Source organism: Plasmopara halstedii (genome assembly GCF_900000015.1).
Source record: "Plasmopara halstedii genome assembly, contig: Scaffold_3120, whole genome shotgun sequence".
In the NCBI taxonomy this organism is placed as follows: domain Eukaryota; phylum Oomycota; class Peronosporomycetes; order Peronosporales; family Peronosporaceae; genus Plasmopara; species Plasmopara halstedii.
In genome coordinates, this window is record NW_020190023.1 from 2,241,523 (window position 1) to 2,254,925 (window position 13,403).

Genomic DNA, 13,403 nt, shown 5'->3' on the forward strand with positions numbered 1-13,403 from the left:
GACTTTATAATATCTTGATCATGTATCAGGATCGACTTTATATCTTAGTCATATACAAAATATTATGAAATAAATTAATTTAAATATTTGAATTATAGCTTTTTGGAGGTCTTAAGTTTATTTTTAAGAAAAAAAAATAATTAATAAAGTTTGGTTTCATTGTAAGGTTCGGCTTTGTCTTCAATAAGTTCGGTTTCGGGCTTTCGCTTGCGAGCTCGAATTTGGTCTCTATTCTTATCGTCGTAGCTCTTTTGATATGACAAGCGAGCGTCGCGTGTGCGCTGGTAGTAGCGCTTCTGTGCTGCCTTAATGCGTTCTTTGTTAGCGAGATATTGTTCTGGTGAGTACGCCATCTTTGTATACAAATAACTTTATATTATCAGGATGATAAAAATATTGATGCAGCACTGAAATAAATCAACTTGGGAATATCGACATATTGGCGATCGTCACAACCCGCGCAAAACCTCTCCGATAAGTGGTGGCAAACATTTCTCAGTGGTCTTGGAAACATCTTGGTACCAGGAGGCAATGGTTGCGCAGTAGCGTCGATAGCTCGCCGCGACCGCTTTGAGAATCGTACCCTCGGGAGATCCAGTAGGACTACCAATTGATGTAAAATGCATGATACATTCAATAATCTCACCAAAACATAATATTGCTTTGTAACATACAAAATTATAGAAGGGTGAATACTATATTTTTCATTCAATGCAAAGCTGTTCTTTCTTGCATTCCTCTTCGTGGTCCGACAACGCCCCGTAAATCATCTCGCACACATCTCGCATCGATCCGGTGTCCAGTTCCTCCGATTTAACACTAAGCGTGCTCGAATCCATCAAAATAGAATTTTCACCACAGCGGTAGATGAACCACTTAATGAAGTCTGTCACGATGCCATACACGACAAAGAGTCCTTCGCGGTCGGCAACCGCTTCGCATCCGATGAGCGCCTGCACTTTCCCTTGATTGAAGTCGTTCTTCTTTGCTTCCACGATGCATATCTTCTTCGTCTTACCACGGGTGAGCACGAACTCAAAATTTCCGTTTGCGTGAACTTCGTTGCCGTCCACCGACTCTTCGACCTCTAGCTTCGCGTCGACAAACAAACTGCAAAGCATGATGAGTACGGGCGCGATAAAATGCTTTGCTTCCCTCGATGCTTCGGCGTATCCGTTCATAGCTTCCGCAGCGTATTTTATGTACTTGATCAAAAAGTCGAAAGCATGATCGGGAATCGGCTTGCGCTCCTGTTTATACCGTTCGTAGTCAAGCACACTCTTGACATCGCTCCATCGCACGTAGGAGTACCCAGTCAACGAACCATCCACACCGTTCGTCTTAGCCTTTTTGTTCTTGTCGAGGATTTCATTAAGTTCGCGCCAGCGCTTCCGTCGATTTTCGCTGTGAGTTATCGCCGAGGGCAGAGAGCTATCCTTGGCGACGTTTGACCCCACCAGCACGTGGATCGTCCTCTTCGTCGGAGCATCACCAAACAAGTCGCCAATCTCGTCTGCTGGATCCATTTCCACGTCCAGCAGTGCCTTTACTTTCTCGGGAATAACCCCACTCCGCATAGCAATCACGGCAGGATCCTTCGACTTCAGCCAGGCGCCGTCTTTTTTCGCCAGGAAGAGCTTTAGGTCCTTGGCTGGACCTGAGTAGTCAATCTCCACCTTAATCGCATCCTTCAAGTATCCCACCAGCTGACTCGCGTCGATGTCCACACGGAAAGCGCTTCCCTCTTCACCAACAATCGCACAGAAAAGCTTCAACATCGTTCTTCGAGCCGGCAGATTCTGGAATGGGAAGGAGAATTTCGGGCGTTTTTAAACGGGAAAGAAGGTTTGTGACATAGCTTTTCAATTAATGATGAGACGCCACGTCGCGCTGGTCCGAACTAATCCTTGAGGTAAAAATCTGCCGGCGTATAGCTTTTATCAATATACATGTAGTTTGTGTCGCGCGCGCGGTCCCGAACCTAAGATCCAAATACGGAAAGTAAAAAAACTGCCGGCGTAATGTTCCATGACCCACTGCTGCTAGGGTGTGATGAATGATAATTTTGAAGACAAGCTATACTCGAAGGGTGCGAGCTTGCTTTATTGCCCGCTTAGTGGCGGAGTACAAGTGAGCAGCAGCGCCAGCGTCTGATTGGCTCGATAACAGGATAATTTCGTCCAAATGATGCCTCAGCTAACGTTTTGTGTTCCAGCAACATTAACGTTTCAGCAGATATTTATAGAACGTGTCGATAAATGTCAGTTTTAGCCTCAGAATCTACCTCAACATTTTTAGGTCAACGATCGCATCATTTACCAGAACATTTTAGCTTGTTGTACACTAAACAAATACAACAAATACAGAACGCACATGTTGACTACGTGGAGCGCTGAGTACACATGAGCTACTTTCTAAAAAAAACAATGCAGCTTATGCTACTGGCTGATATTAAGTTTACGCTAAAGTGACGCTAGATACTCGATATAAGGATGTTTAAATGCCCTAGAACTCGAGCGGAGACCAAACGCCTGCGCAACGCAAACTCTAAATCCGTTTATGGTTCTGGTAAGAGTGAACATCTCTATCCAGCACTTATGGCTGGTACATTGTGGTTTCTGAACGTTCGCGAGATGGTTCAATTACTTGGAACATGTCGAACGCTTCGCGAGGATAAAAGTCTGGGTATTATGGCATTGAGTAATTGTAACATGGGGGTCCATTTATTGCAGGGATGTAACAGTGACTGGATGGACTTGTTCTTACAGAACCAGCTTAATTGTATTATAGAGAAATCTGAATTCTGGTCTGAGTGCAAAGAGCATCATTTTAATCCTGGAAGTAAGGAACTAAACGGGCACTTAATGCAGGATAAAGTGCCACTACGTTACTCAGAAGGTCAAGCAGCACATATGTTATCACTTCTTGGAGCATTAGAATTTCATCTCAAGCCATTCTACACTCGTGCTTATGTTGCGACACCATTTGGCGAATTCTGTCGTGCTCGGCCTGTGATTGTGCCGTTACCTTTACCACATAAGAAAAGAAAATGTGCTCCGTGGACGATGGAGCATGCTCAATCTGCATTGAATACTCTTGTCGATGGCCTCGGAGACGATTTTGCTGCATCAACTACGAAGTATGTATATGTCTCCGAGGTTGGCATGCATTGGGACAATATATTAGTGGGGAATCGGGACATTAAATCAAAATGTGGATTTTGCAGCGCAGCTCGAAAAGCGATTCGCGACTATCGAAAAATTGCGAAATCGATGTTCGATGAATTTTCCGACGTTTTGAGAGATAAACAATTGGAGTGGCGTGCACAAGGTCTGGATGATGATGAAATGCACGAGCGGCGTAGTTTATTGAAAGCCACCATGTTTCCCGAAGATATGTATCCAGACATTAATGCTGCTCAAAGCACTGCGGATGATATCCTGGCACATATTTGCGAAACTGATCAGTTTCCGATGGTACCGTTTGAAGGCATGGCCAGTTGTCTTGAACGGAAAAACGATGATATCTTTACTGCATTGGCTTTAGAATGTCAGGATCTTTGTGCGACATTTTATCAACCACTTAAACGAAGTATTGGAACTCTTGTGGCAATTCGTGGCCAACGACTGCATCGATCATGGATGGACACTGGTGAAGATGCAGCTCGCATTCGACGCGAATTAGTTGCTGGAATAACTTCGACTGGATTTCTGGTTGGTGTTTATATTATGAGAGCCGTAGAGGATCTTGTTTGATTCGACTTCTTCAAAGTAGCTAAAATAATATTTTTGTATTCAGTATTGAAAAGAATTTAGTTACGAAGGATACTGGTATATAATAGTACGCATTTTGATATAATATATATATGTAAAACTAGCAAAAAAAAAAGGTTACCTATTATCAGCTACTAAAAGAACCCAAATTCTGCACCAACCTCAGCTCATAATAACCTATGCCATCTTCGTCTCTCCTTTGTATCTCCAGTCTTTTAAAACCGTTTCAGATCGTTATCAGTATCTTCGCTTCCTGTATCAAAGTAAATGGATCAATCTTGCCTCTCTCGATCCACCAACTTTCCTGTTTCCACCTTCCTAATCTAACGCATGGTAATCAATATAAGCCCCAAATTGATCATATCCAAAATGTACCCAGTTTTCAATCTGCGTACAACAATGCGTCACCAACAAAGTGATCCAAACGGAATATCATTCTTGCTGCATCATCACTCTGTATTGTATTGTAGCTACGTAAAGCTCAAGAGTTCTCGTAGCAATTGCTCATCCTCTTTCTTAACAAATCGGCCTTTTACACGCAATCGTGAGTCTGCAAAATTCTTTCGTACATCGTACTTGACTTCTTTCCGCCACACGCGCTTTTGTCGTTTGTCAAGAAACTTTTCAATCCGTTTACGTCGCGAGTCAGGAGAATAAGCACCAACAAACGTGTGTTTCTGACCATCATTACTCTTGTCACTATTAAATGATCGACTCGTACCAGTTGTTGCTGCTCCAGGAATTCCAATTGGTCGAGACGTTGAAAGACTTGAGCTACTGGATGAAGTTGTACAATGTTTCGCACTGTCATTCTTACTAGTTTCTCGCGTTCCTCCAGACTCAGGTTTTGTTTTTTTGTCTAAGAAGTCGTCGGCAAAACTAAATCCAGCAGGTGGCGTGATACCAAGTCCCATTGATGGTAATGAATTGGGTAACGACGCTCCCAAGGATGAGCTATAGAATTCATGATCTAAAACATCTCGAGCTGAGACGTCAGTAAATGAAGAGTCGAAACCAAGTTCGTCCCATTCATCTAACGTCTGATTCCGTGTACCTGATGAAAACTATAACATCAAAGAACAAGAATGAGACCAATTGACCATATTTTACCACAAAGATACCCAAAAGTATCACCTCATCCTTTGGAGTATCACCTAACGATCCAACGTTTAAAAAGCCCAAGTCCAAATCATCTAATAAATCAATTGACGACGACTTTCTATTAAGTGCTCCACTGTCCAACATTGCTTCCAAAGTTGTTGGATCACCAGCGTCAAACTTCTCAAGTGCTTTTTGCAACGCTTCATCACCACTAATAATAAGATCCTGGTAACATTATGGGTACATATGCACCATTATGACAAAAATTATACGTTTTATACACTCAATCGTACCTTTAACACCCCTTTTTGATACCTGTCAATATATCCACGTTCTTCAAGATCCGAAGCACTTAATAGTCGACTACTTATACTACCACTACGCCCACGTTTTGTCAGGGGCATTGTCAAACTGCCAGGCGAAAATGCAGGGGGTGTGTGGGTAATCATTCCCAGGAAATCGTCGGCGCCCCAACCAATTGAGTCTTTACGTGGAATGCTGCCGTTAGTACCTGTAATTGAGACTGAGCTCGAGAAGGAAAGAACTTCTTCTTTTTCTTTTTTGATGGCCACAGGCAATGTTGGTGGTAAGTGACTCATAATCTAGATCATAGAATGTCATAATAACTCAATCAGAGACTATCTCATAGTTGCAAACGTACGAGTAATTCAAGTCAGTTACTACTTGTGCACAATTGCTTGTGTCGAATGCGACAGTGAAGCTACTTCCCTCTTTGCTACAAAGAAGAAGGATGGAGAGATGATTAGATAACGATATAAACATATACAAACAACTTGTAACTAAATACTTAATTGTACCTTAACAGAGAAGACAGTGTAGTAATAACGCGCTCAATGGAAGCGCCGCCGCTCTGTTCGTCAGGCGAAAATTGAGTGCTACGCCGACTCAGACCCCCCTTGTCTGTCAAAGTCGATGCAGTACCTGTAGAACTTGGTACTCAAATCTGTGTCTCATTTTAGTAATAAGACACAAAGAAAAGCCAGAGCTCGGACTAGATGGTTACTTTGGTGAATATTAGGTACAGTAAGATTAGTACCGCCGCTTATTACTGTCATCATGACTTGGCACCGCTAGATCGTAGTACTAACTCATGTGTAGCAGCTGACCCAATTCAACCCGCCTCTCCACCATCTTGATGCTTAATCATGTGTCTATCACACCATGCTGATCGAGAATGGTAATGCAAAACATTCGTCCAAGAACCCAATCATCACAAAGACGCGCAACAAAGAATTAATTTAACATTAACAATAAGGTGATTAAATGTGACATCGACACTTCTGCAACCTAGCCATCCATTTGATCAGACCATATGACATGCAGGGTACCCAGACAGGACGTTAGCACAAACTTTCACTGTATTTAAGTGAATGGATTAGATAGCACAAACCATACTATGAATAGGAACAGCCAGTTGAATTTCTCATCAGCTAACTAATGCTCATGGTAGCCGGATCATGTAACCTCCCGGATTTATGGATGATGTAGTCTACACAAGTACAATCTTTAACAAGCCATCAAGAACTGTCAAAGCTCATATTTGAGACCGCAGAAGAGTCTGAAACCTGATTTGGACCGGTTTCATATCGATGAATTGATGTTACATCAACAATTATTAGATTCTAGTAGGTTTTATACACAATAAAAGACTAAGTTTCCACATTTTTTTCTATCTTTTCATTCTCATACAATCTTTTTGAGCAAATTGTGTATACCAATTGACCAAACAGCTTTGAAATATGAGTAGAAAAGTGTGAAATTAGCAAAATAGCAGTATTAGTTTGGAACCGGCTTGATATGATGCTTCGAAACTTGTGGTTAGAATAAACCGACTCACAACTTTGAGCTGACTCTTAGTACTTATTGAAACCTTAAAAGCAGAAGATGATATATTTGTAATATGAACACTTGATACAGAGGATCTTCAAGAAAAATATTCGTGTATGGCTTGCACCCAGTTTTTGTCGATTATCTGGAGTGAATACATTTTGCTTCAAGGATATTTAGAGGAACCAGCATTTGACAAAATATGTCGCGAGCATTTGCTAAATTCTGCATTGTCGTACTTGATGGGACATGGAATGGATCAATTTAGACTGTTCTCCCCAAATTTGAAATCTATTACATTACGATTGCATGTAGCTTTTGAGAAAAAGAAACTTGACTTTATTTGTGATTCTATGCTGATTTAATGCGTCACTAGAAACGACGATTATAAATATCCAATTTGAATTGCTGTGTGAAGTGAGCAGAAATCAACCGTTCGAGTACTACAATGCATCAGAAAATGCTAGATGCTGGATGAAGCATAACATTTATTTCATGCTTCTATCTCACTTATGCACCTTGATATCTCTTCTGAGCCTACCAGACCAATGAGCGGGTGCCAAAATCAACACATGTTACTGCTACACTTACCGGATACGTGACCGTAATTTTTGCATCATCGGATTTCCGGAACATGCATAACGGCGTCAACTTCAAAAAAAACACTTTTTGCTTATGTGGTGTCTAATTGAGTGTCCGATTTCTTAATATCCGGTATTGTACACAACACTAATTGAGCTCAAGTCAATACTTTCACCTCACAACGCCTCGATGTCTACTGTTTACTCCTCCGAAGCAGTACAATCATCAACGGTCATTCCAATGGAACGACCTCAGATTGCGCGATCTCTCAAAGATGCGGCAACGCCTGCCATTCTTGTATATTCATTATGCGTGGAGTTTCATTATGCGCGGAAACTCTAATCGTCCCAAGCTGGCCGTCACGTGTCTGTTGCGAATCCTGCTAGACTTCAATCTCCGGTCTCTTTGTAGGTACGATAACCAGAGAGTCGCCGCAGACACGCCAAGCCGCAGTGCTTGGTCGCACCAACCCAGGCATCTAGCCTTTATACGCCAGGATAGGCCACGTGGGCTGCAACGATTAAGATTCTCTAGTCGCTATTTGGCGCTTGTACGCCAATAAGAAGCAAAGTTCCTCTAAGATTGTTGCAGTAGCAAACGCCGCTCAATTAGAAGCCATTACAGACGCACCTAATATCGAATCTCATCATATCTAGTCAGCGTTTCAGATTCTTTGCCTCTCGGCCCAAAAGGGTACTAATGTAGTTTAAAAATTTACTACACTCTCCATGTTTGCCAACAGCCCCAGAGCTCAGTTGCAGCGAGACTGCCGTAGCTCTTTACTTAGTGAAAGCTAAGCCAAGGTCATCGACCTTATGTTCTTTTTAAAAACCAGCACTAGTGTAGCGGATCGCAATCCGCGACTTCTAAGTGCTAAAGACCTTAACCAAGGCAAACGAAGACTTCTGTTCAAAATTGAAACTGTATTCGATTGTTTTAGTTGCGGCGGTGCCGCCAACATCTAAAGCGCTAAGTTTTCTTAATTAATACAGTAATCCCTAATTAATACAGTAATCCCTAATTAATATAGCAAGCCTAATTAATATAGTAATATGCATTACTACTGTCAATCCTGCCACGTGGGCTTCTTGTTATGATCTAGCCACACCCCTGTGTGATTACACTAACATGTGTTATACAAGGTCGCACAATCTTGTGCGACCCTTCTTTCTTACAAGGGTACGTGTAACCCCGTTACACGCTCTCCTATTAAATTGTGAACATCCCCGATTCACATTTACCGGGCACCTCATACGAGACTCGCGTGTCTGAGACACCTTACCTTCTTTTGAAAACAACTTTGTACATTCTCCGCTCTATGAGCCCTGTATCTACGACACGCAAAGACACCACCTCGCTAGTTGCGAGAATGCCCGTGGGCAAAGCCCTTCTTCTTTATCTGTACAGAGTGCATCCCCTGACAATACGTCCGCGGCTTCACGGGAGCTCATCCCAAGCCCTCGGCAACTGAGCGCAACACAACACGCCCGCCCCAGGCGACGAGGGTCTAAGACAGAACCGTCCGTGGATAAGAGCGCAGGAGAGCCGCCCTGTGAGCAGCCTCCAATTGCTGCCCCTGTGCCTCGTCGAGGCGATTGATAATAACACCACTTCCCCTAGAAACCGAGAAATTGAGGGATGAACATGGTGTCCGCAGGGTTCAAGCTGGGCTGACGTCGCGCCGTTGGCGCACCTCATTTATTCCTCGTCATATCATGCTGGGAAAGGAGTATTCGACTCGTGGTCGACTTTCACCAAGTCATCGACAGGGTAATCGTTTGAAATACGGCTTTTGCTCGGCTGATCCTGCTACTAAAGCGAAAGACGCGATCACTCGATCGTTAGACGTCTACGGAGCTGAGCCCCCGGCCACTACACAAGCTGTGTTTGATCAGCGGAAAGCTCTGCGAGCTCGCTTTTTGGTACCCCCAAAAAATTCAATGGATTGGTACCGCGCTCGACTTCGAGCTCAAAAAAGGATACTCCTGTTCCCACAATGCGGGCCATCTCTGTGGTGCTTGCCATGGGCAAAAGCGCTGCAGATGATGATGAGCTCTTTAAGCGATGGATGCAGCGGCACCGGAAGCTTCTTTTAATGTCTGCCTTACAGCAAATCCACAAGGAAGTGGGCGTGCGCGTTGAGCGTCATCTGATATATTAGTTTGCCAAACTCAAGGCTCAACGCCGACATCCCGCGTAAAGTTACCTTGCGACATATGGATCAATCCATAAAGCTCACGCGAGCTCTGTGGTTTCCCACACGGGTGAGTCTATGACCACAGCAGCTCACGGCCATAACTTGAGCTCGGCTCTTGATCCTCCGGCTTCCCGGGCTACTGCCGGAAAGCGCAAAGCGTCATGATCCTTCTGATCATAAGCGCTGGGCAATCTTGCCGAAGTGGCACCTCAAACTCCTACGAGTTCTCGAAGTTTGGGTATCCCCGCCACGTCACAATACGTTGGGTTATACCTTGTCGACAACGTCGACCCACAAAGCGTTCCACGTGGTAGTGGACGCCGCCATTCTCATTGAGAAGAATCAGCGGTGGACGATGACGACTTGATCGATCGCCGTCTGGTGACTCGCGATGCTCTTCGATAGTTATAAGACAAAGTCCGTCGTCATCGGCACGCTGCCAAGCATATCTCCGAGGGCGCCTACCGCTGTGCGGAAGACCTCAAAGGGTAAGAGTACTTTGTGCACCGACTGCCTTGCGCTGGGGATTATCGTACTCTGTCGGGTCGGAGTGGCTCCTAGCCGTCGAGCAGCCGAGTACGTCACTTCGTGGAACGTGGAGCGCCTTGCGCCGTTGGAAACGGCAGTTGCTGCACTCCATGCACAAAAACCGTTGCTGGCTTAACTTCTAGGTGGACAAGTGCCTTTAGACGCCGACCCGGCCCCAACGCTGCTGCGTTCACTTGCGTCGGATCGCGGCACGGCTAAAGCAAGTCCGCACAAGACACCGGGTAGGTGCGGATCCTCCTCGAAAGGTTCAGCGTACACGCTAGGCCTTGCTTGGCCACGATCTTAACCGGTTCAGTAAACCGTGAACGCAGCTTCGTCTTAAAGACAGCAGAGACTGCATGCGTAAGAAGATTTTTAGCATTTAATAAAACCAGGTCTTCGACCTCAATGTTTTCATCATTTCTTCTTCCTCTTCAGTCTACATATTCCTTCTGCATGTCTTGGCTTTCAACCATCACACCGCGAACGTGTCTCAAGACACTCAGTCTGGCAGATAGGAAGTCCCCGACTTCTTTACGCGCGGTGAGGGGTCTGACATCAGCTAACTTTTCGGCTATTCCCCCCACCAAGCCCTGAGCCATGGGATAGCAGCGTCAGCGGGATGCGAAATTTCACAAGCCCATCCACGTAGAACGGCGTGTAGCCAGCAGATAATTGCACGAATTGTTCAGAGCAAACTCTTGTAGCAGCATGGCGCTCGAGCGCTTCAGCGTCTCAGCGCAGACATTGCAAAAAATGTCTTCAACGACGTGATTCAAAGCGCTTAGCTTGAACATCAGTTTGCGGATGGTCCGCTGTTGACATAGTCAAGTTGGTGCCCAGCACCCTGAAGATTGTAGACCAAAATTTTCCAGTGAAGCGCGTGTCCCTATTCGGGAGTCCATGTTGTCGAAAGACAAGATTGACAAACAGCGTCGCTGTACCCACACCATCGATGGTGTTCGGCACTGCTGCAATATGAGCCATCTTGCTCAAACGGTCCACAATGACCACTACACCCGCGTTGCCTGTCGAGTCATTCGGCAGGCCAAACACAAAGTCCAAACTTATGGACTACAGCACCCGGAGAATACCGGTAAACTAACCAGCGGCGCCGCCTCATTCGGAGAGGATTGCACTCTCTGACACGTCTCACACGTGCGCACATATGTGCTCGTCCACTTGTACAGCTTGAGCCACCAATAGTGGCAGCTAACCGAGCTGTATTTCTTCTCACTACCGAGATGACCACTGAGTGGGGTGTCGTGGGCTTTAAAGAGGATACAGTATTTCAAATTCGCATCGTGATGAACCACAATTCGTGGCGTATCCATCGAATTAGTGCTATAATACAGCAACCCGTCATTTAACGAATATTGGTGTAACCGTGTGCGCAAATGCGCCGACAATTTATTGTCCTAGTGTCCAAACTCATTGCTCCAAAATACCTGTAGCAGCGCTACACACATACCATCAGCGTATGCGGCGCGGATCGAAACCGTAACTAACGACGTTACCGTCGTGACATGTGCAAGCTCATAATCCGGTCTGCGTAGCAGCACATCAGCCAAAGCATTCTGCTTTTCTAGCTTATACTTCACCGCAAAGTTATAATCTGCAAAATATGAGAGCCACCTGGCCATCCTCAGCGAGAAGTGAGGCGACTGAGTCGCAGGGCGCAATGACGAATGATATGCGTAAATCACAAACGGCTTTGATCCAAGCAAGTGCATCCTGAACTTGACAAGTGCATACTTCATCGCAAGTAATTTCTTGTCGTGGACGGAGTAGTTCTTAAGCTGGGAAGAATCGAGTGCGATCACCCGATCTCACCCCTCGGCATCTGCTTGCAGCAGTGCATAGCTGATGGCAAAGTCCGAAGCGTCACAGACGACACCAAAAGAACGATGGGATCTGGCAACGCCAGAATTAGTGCATGAAGGAGGCTTTCTTTGACCCTATCAAAAGCCTCCCGATGCTCGGTGTTCCAAAACCATTCCGTATCCTTCTTAAGAAGATTATACAACGGCCGTGCCATTTCCGCATAATTTGCGATAAACTTGTGCAAGTATTTGGCGAGGCCAAGCCACTTGCGCAAGTCCTTTTGGTTCTTTTGAGTCGGCCAGTCCACAGTGGCCTTGACCTTAACATGATCCGCTAGAAGATTACGCTCCCAAATGTCGCACTTCAAAAAGAGAAAATCTTCCGCGCCAAAGATGCACTTATCAGCATTAGCATACAGCTCATTCGTGCGCATGCACTTGAGCACCACTTTTAAATGGACGATGTGGTTTTCCTCATCTATCCTCTCGTGGTTCGCACGACTGTGGACGAAGATGTCGTCGAATGATGTCTACGCATACGCCCGATGAGGCCTAAGCAATTGCGACGCAAGACGATTGAATGTTGCTGGTGCATTTGACAGCCCTTGAGGCATCACCATCCACTCCCAGAGCCTCTTTCTCAGAGTACTCACCGCTGTCAGCAGAATAGCAGACGCTCTCATGAGCAATTTGTGATAACCATTGCCCAAGTCGAGTGCGCTGCGCTATGTATAGCCAACCATCATCTTTTCTAGGATCGGCGTCTGTACCAGAATGATGGCAGCGGTTATACTATTATAAGCTTGAACGATACGCCACTTACCGTTCGGCTTCCAAACACAAAACATGGGTGTCGGATGGAGTGACCTGCTCTCACGCACCATTTCTGCCTCGTGCATTGCACGAAAAAGGCGCCAATGACGTCACACTGCTGTTCGGACTGGCGTGTTACGCAGTATTTGCTCCCTGAACCACGTCAATCTCATGAAGTACACCTCGAGTGCGCTGTGCTTCGTACAGACAACCATCATCCTTTCCAGGATCGGCGTCTGTGCCAGAATGGTGGCAGCGGTTAGATTACTATAAGATTGAGCGATACGCCACTTACCGTTCGGCTTCCAAACACAAAACATGGGTGTCGGATGGGGTGGCCTGCTCACGCACCATTTCTGCCTCGTGCGTGCACGAAAAAGGTGCCAATGACGTCACACAGCTGTTCGGGTTGGCGTGTTTCGCAGTATTTGGTTCCCTGAACCACGTCAATCTCATGACGCACACCTCGGTCCGATGGTAGGATCAACGGTGGGTCCTTGGAAGCGACGTCTTATAAATCCTTTACCAAAGGATATACGGATCCAAGGGGTCCTTCAGGATCAATGATCTACTTCGTGTGCTTAGCACCCTCTCAGTGTCCTTCAAGACAGCTTCATCCAGAAGCGACGACGAGTTGGTCTCCTGGTTCGGTCTTATAATATCCACCTGGGCTAAATTGCCTACCTTCAAGGCACCACCAAACTCTTCGAAGGACATCACGTCCAGCTCAAAAAGAGC

At 45.4% G+C, this 13,403-nt stretch overlaps 4 protein-coding genes across 4 annotated transcripts; 1 reads left to right on the forward strand and 3 right to left on the reverse strand.

Moving 5' to 3' along the window:
• Nucleotides 1-704: 704 nt before the first annotated feature.
• On the reverse strand, nt 705-1,778 carry PHALS_08016 (CRN-like protein; the record flags this gene model as incomplete). Its single annotated transcript, XM_024721580.1, has 1 exon — nt 705-1,778. One exon carries the CDS (start codon nt 1,776-1,778, stop codon nt 705-707), a length of 1,074 nt encoding a protein of 357 aa, XP_024586664.1.
• Nucleotides 1,779-2,597: 819 nt separating this feature from the next.
• Nucleotides 2,598-3,755, forward strand: PHALS_08017 (uncharacterized protein; the record flags this gene model as incomplete). The annotated part of the gene is made up of 1 exon (XM_024721581.1): nt 2,598-3,755. One exon carries the CDS (start codon nt 2,598-2,600, stop codon nt 3,753-3,755), a length of 1,158 nt encoding a protein of 385 aa, XP_024586665.1.
• Nucleotides 3,756-3,999: 244 nt separating this feature from the next.
• PHALS_08018 (CCT domain) lies at nt 4,000-5,278 on the reverse strand (the record flags this gene model as incomplete). Its single annotated transcript, XM_024721582.1, has 5 exons — nt 4,000-4,096; nt 4,169-4,227; nt 4,310-4,837; nt 4,908-5,099; nt 5,168-5,278. 5 exons carry the CDS (start codon nt 5,276-5,278, stop codon nt 4,000-4,002), a joined length of 987 nt encoding a protein of 328 aa, XP_024586666.1.
• A 191-nt stretch (nt 5,279-5,469) lies between these two features.
• On the reverse strand, nt 5,470-5,953 carry PHALS_08019 (uncharacterized protein; the record flags this gene model as incomplete). The annotated part of the gene is made up of 4 exons (XM_024721583.1): nt 5,470-5,476; nt 5,536-5,610; nt 5,693-5,816; nt 5,899-5,953. The coding sequence occupies 4 exons, from the start codon at nt 5,951-5,953 to the stop codon at nt 5,470-5,472; spliced, it is 261 nt and encodes an 86-aa protein (XP_024586667.1).
• Between the last annotated feature and the right edge of the window lie 7,450 nt (nt 5,954-13,403).